Raw genomic sequence first — 15,568 nt, forward strand, 5'->3', positions numbered from 1 at the left:
GGAAAAAAGGCAAAAGAACTAAAATATATATTAAACATGACATGGCGATAAAAATACTGTATAAACAAAACATGCGGAATCGATTACAGTAGGAGTTATTCACAAAGTTCTTAATTTCATTGCAGATATAATAAATTTGTATATATTAAAGCACGCATTGTGTAATCGTTGAAAAGCAAAATATTTTCAAGGTTGAGAGGAGAAGAATTACCAAAGACAGTACTTCGTGTTGCAGTATATTTATCGCAGGTTATATAATGATGTGTCTCCAGGATTCGTACTCTCCAGAAGTGCAAAGTTCGCTCGGATGAAATATGAGTCACCCCACTCCCTCCAAAATTAGTGAATCGCTCTGGAATCTCAACTGAATAAGAACTCTTTTTATGCGTAGATCAAGGTTAAAGTTTAAATATTCCTCCAAAGCTATATTTGTTTTTAGATTTTTATAGAGAGGGAAACGAACGGAATTAGTGAGGGGCCGTTCAAGTATTACGTCATCATCGATGGGAGGGAGGGGGTTTCCGATTTGCTGACTTACGTCATCAAGCCCCCTTCATAAAAATATGAAATATTTTTAATCTCATCTTACTCGGTGCGCCAAAAACGAGAAAACCTTCCGATAGTTTGTGGGCATTTGAAGTAACATTCTCCCGTATTGGTAAGTGCCACTTTAGTGATTTCTAAATATTTCGCGGATCCAAGTGATCTGGAAATGTGTCTGGACCGCTTAAGTTCTCTAGAACTGTGCCACGCATCATTTAAATAATCTGAGAATGTGCCGCGGATAATTTGAGTGATGTAGAACCGCACTGGGGGCCACTTAAGAGCTCCAAAACTACGTCACATGTCACTCAGGGGATCTCTAAATGTGTCACGGATCGCTTAAGCGTTCTGGAATTGGGTCCCGGATCATTTAAGTGATCTGAAAATATGCCACGGGCCGCTTAAATGTTCTGGAATTGTACCACGGGACACAGTGATCTGTAAATGTGCCGCTTAGTTCATTTTTACAAAATTAGGTTTGAAGAGGGCAGACCGCATCACATAACCCCCCCCCCCCCGCAGGGTCATATTTGGTCCACGGGCCAAGGGACTTTATGCGATATATCATTATATGGCTTAGAGGGTGGGTCGCAATGAATTTATTAAATATACATTTTTTGAGTTCATAGCCTTCAAATAGCATATGATTTATAATATGTAGAAAAAATACTAATATTATTTTTCCTGTAACATTTGTATTTTTTTTATCTTTGTAATTTTTCCTCTGTTTCAAGGTACAACAGTACATGCCTTAATGTACAAGACCTTTTGTTGTGCCATGGAATTTTTTTTCTTTCATAAAATTCGTATTTCTTGATTACAATAAGAAAGAAATGTAATTTGAAATTTATATGATCTTTTATACGGTAAGCAAATTTTAAAAATTAATGCAGTTAAATTTTACGGTAAAAATTGATTGAGAGAAAGAAAGTGTGAAAAATAATGTGCCAGGGGGTGTAACAGTCTCCCCTACGGTTTTCCAACGTGCAAAATTTCTGATACATTCGATTATCCTTTATGGTGTTACAGTTTTTTGTTTTTTTTACAAAGAGCAGTGTACTTTCTTGGAATGATTTTTATTCCCATGCCTTGCATATTACATTAGTTTTAACATTGATTATATTTTTCATCCTGTGTCATTTAAAGTTCTCATTTACCTCTAATAGTCTTTTAATCTCATTATTTCCTATTTAGTACTACGGGTAGTCTCTAATAATGTCTTAATCCCATTATTTCCTACTTAGTAGTACAGTTAGTCTCTATAATAATCTTTTAATCCCATTATTTCCTACTTAGTAGTACGGGTAGTTTGACGTAATTCGGACGACTTTATGAGGTCATATACGGACCACGTGTCCGTATGTTTAATAAAGGCTGAATCGCAAAGAGATCCTCAATTGATTTTTTGTTATTTCATTGGACGTACGTGGCTCTTTTCTTAATATTTTTAGAAACATATTCCCGAACCGACTGGAACTCTAGCGGTTCAAGCACCAACAACACCCGCTTCTGCAAAAATGAAGCCTCTTAATGAAACATCTCTGATAACGTATCCATATAATATGGGATATCTTCCCCCGGAATTCGTCAAGAAAGCTGAAGAAGAACTGTTCGAGACGCCACAGAAACTGAAAGAACAAGTGCAAGAAATTAGAAGGTTGCTTCGTAGTAAGTTTTATAGTCCATGAAATTAATTGTAAACTTAAAACTGATTTTTAAAGACAATAATATTACAGTATAAAATCTGTCTTTTAAACTGAATCGCAAGGGTCTGATATTTTTTTCATTTGAACACAGGTTTCCGCTCAATAAATGCTCTATTGACATAATGTGTAAAATTAGGTTTTCGCAGCATTTTCTGTATAAAACTTCACCCCCACACTGTTCTACTTTTGAATTGAGGACGTTTACGTTCTTCTTTTACTTGCTCTAAAATTTACAATGAGGGGTGTCAATTTCTGTCGTGTCAGATTCAGTTTGTACATTGTCGTCTATTCAAGCCTCTGACTTTATTCTCTACGTCTTTACCAATTTCCGCATCCGTAAGTTAACCACAATGTTTGTTTCTAAAGGTTGAATAAGCCTATGAATCGCGTTTGGAAGTGATTAAAAATATTAATAGGATATTTTGAATACTCCAAAAAATAAACGAACAATAATGATAGAGAGACGTGAATCTTCAACAAAATAAAATAGGATTTCAGCATTCAAGCTTCCGCATGTAGAGGAGCTCTTCCACCATGGATCAAACCATCTGGGTAAGCTTATATCCCCTATGGGGCCAGAGCCGGGTGAGGGGTAATGGTCGGTTTTCGATCTTCACAATACGAGTCCATCATTATGACAACTCGACCACCAACGCTACGGATTTTGCCGACTTTAACTTTTTTACACGTTTAATGTAGGCTAAATGTTATGCTCTGGTAAAAATGAGTAAACCACGAAATAAGGAACAAGATGAACTAAAGTTAGGAATACAGAGAGAGAAAAAACTCATTTTGCAAGTGAGATGTCTGAATCAAAATTCGAATTATCCAAATCATTCGGGGAAAAAATTCGAAGTAAACAGGTAAAAATTCCAACATTAAATTCAATTAGAAACTCGAGAGAAATCACTAAAATCCGAATTTTCCAAAAGTTTGAATTTACCAAGTTCCTTTATATTTGAATTAATAGCTTGGGGGGAGGGGAGCACCTTTGAATAGGTATTTTTTTTCCGAGGTAGACAACGCGGGCAAGGCTTTAGAGGAGGTCAGAGTCAAGCTTAGGAACTTCTTGCCACGGTGTGAAACTACTTTTGCTACCTCTACAGTATTGGTAGGTGTCTGTGTTCGTTAATAAGATTTGCTAACAATTATACACGCATAAATTGATAGAATTTTGAGCTAAAGGCTTTGTCAAGCAGTTAAAGGCATCAAATAAGTATATTCAATGTATTCTTTTTTTTTTTTTTTTTTTTTTTTGGACAAAACAGAACACGTTACAAAATACACAAGAAAGACAGATGACAAAACAAAATACATAATAAATAAACAAAAATGGACAAATGGACATACATAAACACCCACTCTGTGACCCTCAAGGGACTACTTGTCCTTCCAGAAGGTCGAATAATTTGTAATATTATATTTCTATTTTTCAAGCAACTTTCATTATTGTTCTATTATCATAAACAAAAAAACAACAAAAAAAAAAACATTAGTAATTTATGATCGTGTGCACGCACAATAATTGGATTTTTAAAACATCAAAAAAATATGTTGAAAATATTTAAAATTAAAACTAAAAATACATCTTGTTCGTAGTATTATCTCTTCAAATTGTGATTAGTGTTCATGAAAATTGTTGAAAATATAGATATTTATGTTAGATATCTCTATGCACAAAAATTAAACACGTATTGTAAAAATAAAATAAACGTATAGGTATTAGTAAATATTTCTATTGTATTATTGTTTCAAACACAATGCTCTTTGCAAAATCAAAAATATTATAATTCAATCTTTTATTAGTATAATTAGCAGTTTGGTATTTATTTAATACCTTTGGAGCAGTGTAACTAAAACTTTTTTTGAATAGAGTTTTATTTGTTTTTGGCACTTGATATTCCATACTTAATCTACTTGAAGATCTGTTTCGATTCTTTATTAACCATTCTTCATTTGCTATAACAAATTTTATTATTCTGTATATATAGTTTTGTCTTATGGATAATGCATGGCACTCAGTTTTGTTTTGGTTAGTGGGATTAGTTTTTATTGTGAATCTGATTTTATTATATATATTATCTAATTTATTTATGTTAGTATAATATGCACCACCCCAGGCACAGATTCCATACGTTACAATTGAATATATCCATGCATAAAATATATCTTTAAAAAATTTTTCATCTATTGCATTTTTAAGTCTATATAATACCGCTGCAAAAGTTCGAATTCTTTTAGTTATTTTTCCACAATGCAAATTCCATTTTAGGTCGTCCTGTATTATTATGCCCAGATAATTGTAGTCGAAAACTCTATTTATTTCTTGGCAGTTACAGTATGATATACTATGACTAGGGGAATGGTTATGAATTTTTATATGTATATTATTAAAATTATTTATGTTTTTTGTCTTTAAGCAAAAATATTTAGTTTTTTGAATATTTATTTGCAGTTTGTTTTTACTTAGCCAACTATTTATTTTGAAAAGGTCTTCTTCTTCTACTTTTTTTAATAAATTTTCCATTTCCATCTCTTCTACATACAGTACTGTATCATCGGCAAAAGATATTAAGTTTCCATTTAGTTCTAGTTTACGAAATTCGTTTATATATATGAGGAAAAGTACAGGTCCCAGAACTGATCCCTGAGGTACGCCTTTTTTTACTTCCAAGAATGTACTAATTTTTTCATTTATTTTAACTGCTTGTTGTCTATTGTAATAATATGTTTCAAACCATTTCAATATATTACCACGGATGCCAGCTGAGTAAAGTTTCTTAGTTAGGATATTAAGGTCAACGTAATCAAAGGCTCGTTTAAGATCTAGGAATACGGTTATTGAGTATTTGTTTAAGTTATATCCATTGTTTAAACGATTACATAAATCAATTATAGCCATTTCTGTATTTTTTTTCTTTTGGAATCCGTATTGGTTGGTGGCAAAAAATTTTTGATGATTTAAGAAATTTAGAAGTTGTTTTTTCATACATTTTTCCATAACTTTTGAAAAAACAGGTAGAATAGAAATTGGTCTGTAATTTATTAAATCGGTTGCATCTCCTTTTTTGTAAATTGGATGTACCAAGGAATATTTGAGTTCCGGATAAAAAAGTCCATTTGATATTGATGAATTTATGAGATTTCTTACTACGTCTAAATGGTATGTTGAAATAATTTTAATCATTTTAGGGGTAATTTTATCGTACCCACTTGATTTGTTTTCTTTCATTTCTTTAATCACATCATTTATTATTGCATCAGTGGTTTCAAAATAAAACATAGAATTACTTCCATTATTATTATTTGTTTGTGCTGTGCAAAAATAATGTTCATTTTCTTCTACATCCTCCAAATTTCTGTTTATGAAATCGACATTGAATCTTTCAGCCATATCTGAAGCACATTGGAATTCTGGTAATTTGTTGTTCTTTATATTTTTGTTCAAAATGGTTTCATTTATACATTTCCATTGCAGCCTTTTATTACTTTCACAAGTGTTGAAATTGTTCTTAATGTACTTCAGTTTTGTGGTTTTTATGAGTTGTGGTTCTAATTCAACTTTTGGGAACTTGAAATTTTGTTGTCCGTTGCCGTCTCAACTTTCGGAGTTTCTCAAAAGCACCCTCGCCAGGATAGCCCTCACTAGACGCGGAGCCCGGTGCAAAAATAATAAGCGCCGGGTGCCTGTCAACAATGCCGGGGCAGCACCAAAAATATTTATGACCCCCCCCCCCTCCTTCTTCACTTTTGTATATTTTGTGCGGAAAGGGAACTTGCACATCTACAATATTTGAGAATATGCAGGAGAATGCAGAGAAATACCTACACAAAAAATTCCAAACACATAGCTAAGTTCAAGATATACAGAAGACTGGATGTTGTGAAGATATTTATTATATGAGATGTTAATTTTTTTTTTTTTTTTTTTTTTTTTTTGGAGATAGAGATTTTCCTTCGCTAGAGCGTATATATCTCTATCTCCTCTGTAGCTTAGTGGTCAGAGCACTCGTCCGGCAATCGAGGGATCCGGGTTCGACTCCCGGTAGAGGCAGAGATGAGTTTTTTCCTTCCTTAAAAAATTAACATCTCAAATAATAAATATCTTCACAACATCCAGTCTTCCGTATATCTTGTATTAACAAGTGGAGAACGACATTCATGTCATACATAGCTAAGTGTAAGTTAGCACAAGAATTGATGGAAATTCGGCCCAGAAAGTAATTTCAAACTAATGAGGGGGAAACGATTACTGAAATTAATTAAACTTTTCGACTTGATTTGAAAATAATTGAAATAAATAATTCTTGCTCGAATGAAAATTCAGAATTAATCAAAGAAAAAAGCCCAGAATCGACGGAAATTCGGAATCAACGGAAGAAAAAACTTCCAGAATCGCTGAAAATTCAGAATTTACGGAGGAAGTAATGCCAGAATTTCGACGAAAATTAAAAATTGATACAATAAATAGTTTAAAAATTGGGAAAAATTCTAAAATAAATGTACCCTTAATTGCGGGGTCCCATGAAGCGTGGAGCCCGTGATATGCTGTAGGTGCGGTCGGACATCCCTAAGGGTGGCTCTGGCCCTGTGAATCCGGTAAATTAACTCGAAGTTCGTTATTATCAATGAAACAGACAGGTTTTGAAACGTTTTTAAAATATTTCTTTGTTCATTTGTATTTTCAGATCTATGGCTGTGGTTGTATCACGGCCGTGATTCCGATACTAAAAATGTATGCGATGTGATTTTACGAACTCATTTTTTATGATTTTCGATTTTGTCATGTTTTTATCAACTCAGAAGAGGAAGGTATCGAAGACAAATGGTTCAACGACGATGTCATCGTCATGTACTTGAGAGGCCGGAAGTATCGGACACTAGAAGCTTTGGCTTCCATCAAGAAAACGGTCGCTTTCATCAAGAAGAATCCGAAATTTTTTATGACACTCGATCCAGAAGTGACAGATAGACTCATAAACGAAGATACTTTGAAATTTTTGCCTCACAGAGATAAAGACGGGTGCGTTGTCTGTGTTATTAGACTGGGTAAGTACTTAAAAATGCAACTGCTACGTTCAAAAAATTCCGAGACCTATATTATTACGGAAGAATGAATACAGATGGAACGTGTTTATCTGGTATTTCCTTCGGAGTTAACTCTGTGCAATAATGCATTTTTGCCATTGTCCATACGAAGATGTAAATATGAATTACAATCCTTTTATTTTGTCACATCCTCCAGTGCCTTCGTCGTTGCACTTCTTTGGAGTCTGAGAATCGTTGCCGTTAACAAAATTCTTTATCCGAGGAAAAGGAAAAAAGTCACATGGGCCAAGATTACAGGAATAAGCTGGTTGCGGAAACATCGAAACGTGATGCTTTGAGAAGTAATATGACACCAAGAGGGTCCTGTCAATCCTTAAATGTCCTCATGATTCGGTGATGCATCTGTACACCCCTGTCCCATCCGTAAGGATATTCAGGTAAAGTTCGTAAACCGGATGGCGCCATCCTACTCAGTACAGATCTGACTGGGCGAGACGGAAATTATTCCCGAATCGAGAGCCATCGGAGCCAAGTTCGAGGGGTGGTGCCAACTTATATATTCTAGAAACCTTGGTGCCAACCCTCTTAATGTCCGTCGTGTGTTTTTTGCTAAAGCTACAGAGCTATATAGCCTTCGATCGCAGGGCTTAATGTATGCTACATAACGCGTGCAGGATAGGGTGAGACGTAAGTTTCCAGATCTTTGGAAGGAGAAGTCTTGGGGTGCTCCATCACGATAATGCGCCGGCTCACGGGTCCCTCCTGTGTCGGATTTACCGGTAAAACATCACATTCCGATTCCTTCACAATCACCTTATTTCCCTGATCTTGGGCCGTTTGACTTTTTTTCCTTTTAGCTCGGATAAAGAATTTGCTCAAGAGGCATCGATTCTCAGGCTCCGAAGACGTGCAGCGACGAAGGCAGTGGAGGATGTGACAAAGGATGCTTGCAATCCGCATTCACATCTTTGTATGAACCTTGGCAAAAATGCGTAATTGCACAGGGTAATTATTTTGAAAAAAATACCAAATAGACGGGTTCTATATGTATTCATTCCTGCGTAATGATGTTACTCTTTACGTAGTAGTCTTGCACGTAGTGGTATAATTAAAATATATTGCTAAATTTTTATCTATGAAGAAGGATTAATGGTATTATTTTTGTTTAGTTTGGGGAAGAAATTCATTAATCGCAATTTTGATGTCTCTCGATGAGTATGGAGTTCTCTCATTTTTCTGAAATTGCGATTCATTCTGTCACATTTGGCTATTTAATAGGTAGATGGAATACATCGAAATCTAGCTTTGAAGAGTACATAAGACATACAATGATAAGCGTTCTGAACTGTTTGAAAGATCCCATGTCACAAGTTAATGGTATTATCATTATATACGATTTCCAGAATCATGCGCTGCGATACATGAAATACTTCACGCCTTTCTACGTCTACGCCTTGTATCAAATATTAATAGTACGTAGATATTTCAAAATATGAGTATATACTTTGATATTTCTTTTTCTCATTCATCACAGAAAGATAGTTTAGAATTCGAAGAGAATTTTGATTTAAAAATGGAATTGAATTTTTTTAATTTTGGAAAAGCTTTCACGTGCCACGGTTGGCCAACCCTAGTCTATGACAAAGAAATTGCTCTTTTTCCAAGGTTTCACGCTGAAAGAAGGGGTGGAGGGTTGAAATCAAGACACTGAGCTTGGCGCTTTTCAAGTGTTGCCAACTGAGTTGATGTATTTTAAAACTGGTTGTGTGATCGTTTTTCGGCGAAAAAATAAAAAATCTATGTTCGAAGCAAACTAAGCTACATAATTGACAATATTACTGGCAAAAATTTTCTAGTTAAATTTTTTTTCCAGTTAATGAGTCAATGTATCAAGGATGCGATTTTAATTTTTTATGCGAATTTCAAAATACCTGGTTGTTTAATTTTTTTACTGGTGGCAACACTGCTTTTAATAATACTTTGCTCATTACCCTGCATACTGCTGCAGAGGCCCCTAGGCAAGGGACCCCCACTTCCTGAATCCGGGCCCTCGGCTTAGATCTTTGACGTGCCCCAGGCAAGAATTTTCACGAGAAAAAAAAATAAGAATCGTTCTGGGACCCGAGCTGCAGCCCAGTAAGCGCCACCCTTGGCCCTTGGAAGCCCATGACTTTGCTGTAAATTTACGAGTGCATTTCCTTACATACATACATGCACAGTAAACCCTCTCTTTTGCGGACACAGGTGGTGCAGAAAAATTCATCCATAACAGAGGGGTAACCATTAAGAAGGAGTTTGAAATGCGTTATTTTATTATACAAGGGAAAATTCTTATTTGGCCGTAAAAGAGGGGTAACCGCATCTGAGGGGTGTCCGTTAAGAGAGGTTTTACTGTACAGTCAAATTTGATTAGACAGCCTTTATGAAATTATTTCCCGTTGAAACTGAGATAGAAACAGGTTCGTATTAACCAATGGGCTGGGCCCCAAAATTATAAGGATGCCTCATGTTGTAAAAAAAATAAGATTCGAAATAGGGGGGACTAATGATACTTCAGGACTGTGGAACAAGGGACAGAGCATATCATTGTCCATGGGTCCCATTATGCTCTCTCAAGACAGCCCTTGGTAGAGTTTTAGATGTTAATTCGCCAAACACCATCTCCGGCCATCTATATTCTTCCCCTGGTTCGAACTTAAACGAACCTAAACCTATCATTTCCCTGGTTGGACCTGTCGGCAACCTTCACGGCGATAGACGAGAATCTTGCCACCACGCCACTCGGGCGCGGATTCCGGATACCAGAATAAAATATGCAGTCATATATTATCATAAACAAGACCATCTAAAGTCATGGGCATCTCTTGAGCCGTGCGGCTGCACAGGACACGTCAAATCCTAGTTAAAGGGCAAAAAATAAAGCTTCGTAGACCCAAAAAACATAGTCGTCGGCTCCAGAAAAAGGTCCCACAATAGTAAAAAAAAAATTCTCGAGCCTCTTATGAGACCCATGGAGGGCACCCGGCCACAGCCTAGGAATTTGATATCTACATCGAGCGTCGGGTTAGCGAGATGAAAATATGAAAAACCAGTTGTGTTTGATGCATCATGTGAGATTCTAATTGAGGTTGCTGAGGAATTCGGAGAGAGGGGAAAATTCGAGAAACTAACGGTGAAGTTCCATTCGGCACAAAACAATTCTTTGATTGGCGCGTTCAAACTAATAACAGTAAAAAATACCGATGGAAAAAAAATTGTTTTTTCAAGTGGCATGTGTGTATGGCTTTCCACATTTGGCACAAACATTTAGAGGGCACAATGCTTTCCCATTGGAATTTTTTTTTAATTTCGATATCTTTCCTCAATTCCGAACTCATTCCAAACGGAAAATATTGTAACAAAAGTTTAAATCATTTTTTATCACTTAAAATTATTTTCAATTACTTAACGTAGTTTGCGAAAACTAATTAGCACGTTAACAGTTCACAAGCTTCAACTAATGTCAGCCGCTTCTCCCTTGGCCTAGTCAACTGCTATCCTTGGCTCCCCAGAATAGTCTAATAAAGAGCCGCTTCCAAGCACCGAACAGGTTTGCACATCAATATCACCAGCCCCACCATGACACCCCTCACAAAGGTTGGCACCTTCTTTAGAAGCCATAACACACACTTTGAGAAATACCATCCTACGGGTGTGTGCGTGTGTGTAACAGATGCAGCAGAGAGAGAGAGAGAGAGAGCAACGGGCAACATGCTTTAGTGAAAAGAAGAACGAACTTAACATTCACTTGCAGTGGTAGAAATGAAAAGGGGAAATGTGTGTGAACTGATATTTTTTTGTTACAGTAAAACAAAGTGTCCGATCCTCAACTTCAACTACGAAACGTTTAAAATTGTTACAAGGACTTTGTGAAACTTATTCATGGCACGAACGGACTCTTCGCCGCGAGGCCGCAATTCTGTGGTGTCAGAACATAACTCCAAAATCACATTTTTGATCTATAAGCATTTTCATTGTCATTTAAAAATCAAAAATAAAGCATAAACACCAATACAAATGAAAATATACATTAGCATGTTGTTTAGTCGCACGCACGTATTTGTGCATTTATCCCACTTCTAATTAGATATAATTGGCAAGACTTACTTTTAGATTAAAAAGCCATTTTTTGGAGATATCCTATTCTGACCCGAACACCACGGAATTAAGAGATTGCTTAAGAGACAGCTGTGTTTGTGCTGTCCCGGGTGCTGAATTCACATTTTATTCATTCAAAATCATGAAGGTGGGAATACACCGAAATGAATGTTTGGTTTGCCCCGTGCGATAAAGTGCATTTTTGTTTCCAGTTACGGCTCTAGCCCATCGTTTGGTAATGGCGGCCCTGTAATTATAGGCACCGAGATGCGTTCTAAGCTCGTTCTGAACGGCTCGGCCTCAAGTATAATCTTGGACCCGATATTAAGGCAGATTTGTACAGGATCGGTGTGAAAAATCACGGTGCTATTAGGGCGGATATTTTTCACTGGTTCAACTGATTAATGATAGAGGCCTGAAAACTTATTTAATGATTTCACGCGCGATTTTCCTAATATTATGATTGTGATTATTCTACATGAATTTTTTTTATGCTCTCTCCCCCACCCCAAGAAAAAAATTATAACTGCCTTTTGTTTCTAAGCAAGTCGAATTTCATTCTCATACACATAGGATTGCCTTCCTTCGAGAGTAAAAGCCATTCATTTGGTGAACCCTTCAGCGCTTGCCAGAATTGCGTGTTCTCTCTTGCTTCAAGTATGCTCCGAAAAGATCAAAAATAGGGTAAGTCATCAAGAATTCTGTATTTGTTGGTTATATATCTTAATATAAAAGCAGAGTTTCACAAAAAATTTTTGTTCCTCCACCCACTTCTTCGGACTTCTTTCCTCACTGCCCCCAACTAAAGCCAACTCATAGGATCCTATGTTATACCCGTAGCTTCTATCACACAGAGCCGTCCTTAGGAGTGTGCAACAGGTGCAGTCACACCGGGTCCCGCTTTTATGCTAACAGTAATTTCTTTCATAAATTCTGAATTTTCATCAGTTCTCAAAATCTGCATTTTCATCTAGAAGGAAATAATTCTGGGTCTCTTTACATTTTTACCTACATAGACATAATTCCGAATTCTGTAATTCTGCATTTTTCCTACATTTTTATCTCGATTGGGAAAAACCTACAGCTAGAGATCGATATGAAAGATACTTTATTAAATTTAGTGCTCGATAATTTTTTGTATCAACATGTATCAGAAGTCACTAGGGGTACTACTATTTCGGATTAAGTTATCACTAGTTCCGAGAATCTGGTTGAGCATGTTTCGGGGGAGGGAAGAGTTTTCTTCAAGTGATCATGGTGTCGTTACTTTTCTCTATAAGCGGAGCTGATAACGAAAGAATGGTTTCTTGTTTTCGGAGAATCAACTTCCATCTTTTGAGAGAAAGGAAAGCAGGAATTTTCAAAGACCGGTTCGAATAAAATGGGATGATTAGTCAATGGGGAAGAATTTAGTACGAGTTTAACCTCTGTTTAGCACGATATTATACCCTTCGTTCGTATAAAAAATGCGTTTATACATCACACCCCTCTGATTTACGGATAATCTTTATCTTGAAAAGAATGCATTCGGAGAGCATAAAAGTGGACGAGGTGACCTATCATTGTTAACTGATAAAAGATGTGAATTGAAGAAAGCGATGAGGGATAGTAAGGAAGAAGTCGAATCTAGGTTGTCAGATAACATTGGCTCTGACCCAAAATATTTTTTTAGATGCATTACTAATGGATGTAATGAGGCAGCAGAAACAAATCCTTGATTTTCACAAGGCATTCTATCGAGTCCAACATTGTAAAGTCTTGAAGCGTATATACGAGAATGGGATTGCGGGCAACTTGCTGAATTGAATAGAATCGTGGTTGAAACAGGCCCGTCATTTGGGGGGGGGGGGGGGGGGTCGGGGGGCCGTTGCCCCCTCCCACCCCCTGGCTTTTGAAAATACATTTCATTTCATACCGTGCACCGTCCAAGCTCTATCGACCATTGCACTAAACAATATATAATATATATATATACACACACACACAAATATACATACATACATTGAGTACATATTCTTGTCCCCTCCCGGAGAAAAGTTGAAATGACGGCCCTGGGTTGAGAGTTAGGTCACAACGGGTTATGGTGAACGGGGAATTCTCTGATTGGACAGATGTCACAAGTGGAGTCCCTCAAGGAAGTGTGCTTGGGCCCATACATTTTTGCATTTTTTATCGCTATACTTGATCAGGGTATCGATGGGATTGCTAGCAAAGTCACAGATGGCATGGAGCTAATGGGAGTAGTAGGGAATCCCCTAATAACCACACCCTCTGTAAAATGTCACATCTTTTCTCAAGAAGACTTTTTCTCAATTTTGTGCAGATGTTTGCCCCCCCCCCCACACCTCCCAGCTCTGGTAATAATAAACCGAGGAACAGAAAAATACTCAATAATTTATATACCGTATGCATATTCCTATATGTCCCCAAAGGGGAATGGGGGGGTATACTTCACAACACCGTTTATAGGTGATCTGGGATCGGTTGGTACAGCTTGATGAGTGGTCTCTGACAGATTAGGGAAAGAGATTAGGTTGATTAGGTTGAGCATGTTGAGCTCTCTTAAGCCGTTTTACATATATAAGATTGGGGTTGCATTGGTGATTATTACCTTCATGATGACTTTTTTCTACGTAGGGCCAAAAAAGGAGATACTCAGATCCCTCAAAAGAAGCCAGATGTTTTTTGGGCGAGGGATGGTGGGTGACTCCGACCTCGTCTCCCATAATCCTTTGCACCGCGAAAACTACTATTAGCTCCTTTTTTCAGCCATCTCGAGCCAACCACTTTCTTTCAACCTAAGTGACCAGTGGAAAGAAAGGGTTGGGAACACCGGCATAAACTAAACGCCATGTAAACGGGTTGCAGCGAAAATCCCTGTTACTACTTTACCGCACACCAACTCCGATCATAAATGTATATCGCCATACCGAAATCTACAACCAGCGGGTTTGGGTGGCAAATGAGCGCGATATCTATCGGTGGTGATACAGGATCGGAAATTAAAGAACGAAGTAGAATCAATCGGTAGGTGAAGAACATTTCCGAAACGAGAGAGTTTTAAAGCGGCGACATGTCTCGTAGATGTCACTCAGGAAGTTAACCGTACATGTAACTCGTACACATTCCCCTTCGGAATTTTTAACGAATCGACGCATGCCGGAATGTGTGTTCTGACTGAATGTGTGGCATTAACGTAACCATGTTGTAAGGAAGTCACCTGCACACGCGATTAAGCCTTTAAAATTTCGGGGCAACGAAAATTTGGTGGCTCTGGGCGCTGCTCCGATTGCACTCGAAAGCACTGCATCATCGCATTACTTTTGTTTAAGAGAAATCCGGATTTGATTTCGACTTGAGGGGATAAATTGGGTAAAGAAAGCACCAATTTCTCTCCCCTTCTCCTCCATGGAACTAAGGTAAAAAATATTTGATCAATCAATGGACGATTTGTTCAAATTTGGGAAGGGGTCTACAAATTGTAAGAGGCTCCTAAGTGAATACGCCCCATTTTCTCGTGAATTAGGCTCAAATAAAAGAAAAAGAGAGATTGACCCCGAAAAATACTGTACGAATATAAAATGGAATTGAAGCCGAACATTTATATACATTTTATATTCGTCTTTGAAACGTGTTAATTCTCTTTTTTAATTTGAACCACGCAAACTTTCTTTTCGCATCGTAATAACTGGTTTTTATTCACAGATTATACTCCACGACAAACCACACAGAGTTTCTGATTACGTGCAGAAAAATGTCCTACCCGTAGAATACGGAGGAGACCTGAAAGAAGAGGACGAATATAAAAACGTTTGGACCAAAACGATATCAACGCCAGACTACGTTGTTTCCATAATGGAATCATCGAAGTCCTGAATGTAGAAGATTCTTCTTTGTTCGTCAGTCATTTAGGAAGAAGAGGAGGACATAAAAATTATGCCATGATCATCGAATTAACTTGGAATAATCATTTTCGCCCATACGTATAGAGCAATAAAAACATCATTTTGTTATGAGCATTATTCAAAGTGCATAATAATGTGTCATGATGACTTCTATTTTTTGAAGAAAAAGTGTGAAAAATTCAATTCAAATGTAACTTTGTTGATGCGATTAATAAAAGAATTGAATGT

At 36.9% G+C, this 15,568-nt stretch overlaps 1 protein-coding gene across 6 annotated transcripts in view; it reads left to right on the forward strand.

Annotated features, from left to right (window-relative positions):
* The window catches only part of LOC149083428 (alpha-tocopherol transfer protein-like), a 37,214-nt gene extending 21,646 nt beyond the window's left edge, over window positions 1-15,568 (forward strand). For all 6 annotated transcript variants that reach the window (XM_089236718.1, XM_089236721.1, XM_089236722.1 and 3 more), the window contains 5 exons: window positions 1,995-2,211; window positions 7,053-7,298; window positions 8,577-8,770; window positions 12,009-12,119; window positions 15,141-15,568. In XM_089236718.1, coding sequence (XP_089092844.1) covers window positions 1,995-2,211; window positions 7,053-7,298; window positions 8,577-8,770; window positions 12,009-12,119; window positions 15,141-15,311 — 939 coding nt within the window. In that variant the 3' untranslated portion in view covers window positions 15,312-15,568. The remainder of the gene's footprint in view (window positions 1-1,994; window positions 2,212-7,052; window positions 7,299-8,576; window positions 8,771-12,008; window positions 12,120-15,140) is intronic.

Source organism: Pholcus phalangioides, unplaced genomic scaffold (genome assembly GCF_987345545.1).
Source record: "Pholcus phalangioides strain wild (caught in Gottingen) unplaced genomic scaffold, Ppha-v1.0 ptg000009l_1, whole genome shotgun sequence".
Taxonomy (NCBI): domain Eukaryota; kingdom Metazoa; phylum Arthropoda; class Arachnida; order Araneae; family Pholcidae; genus Pholcus; species Pholcus phalangioides.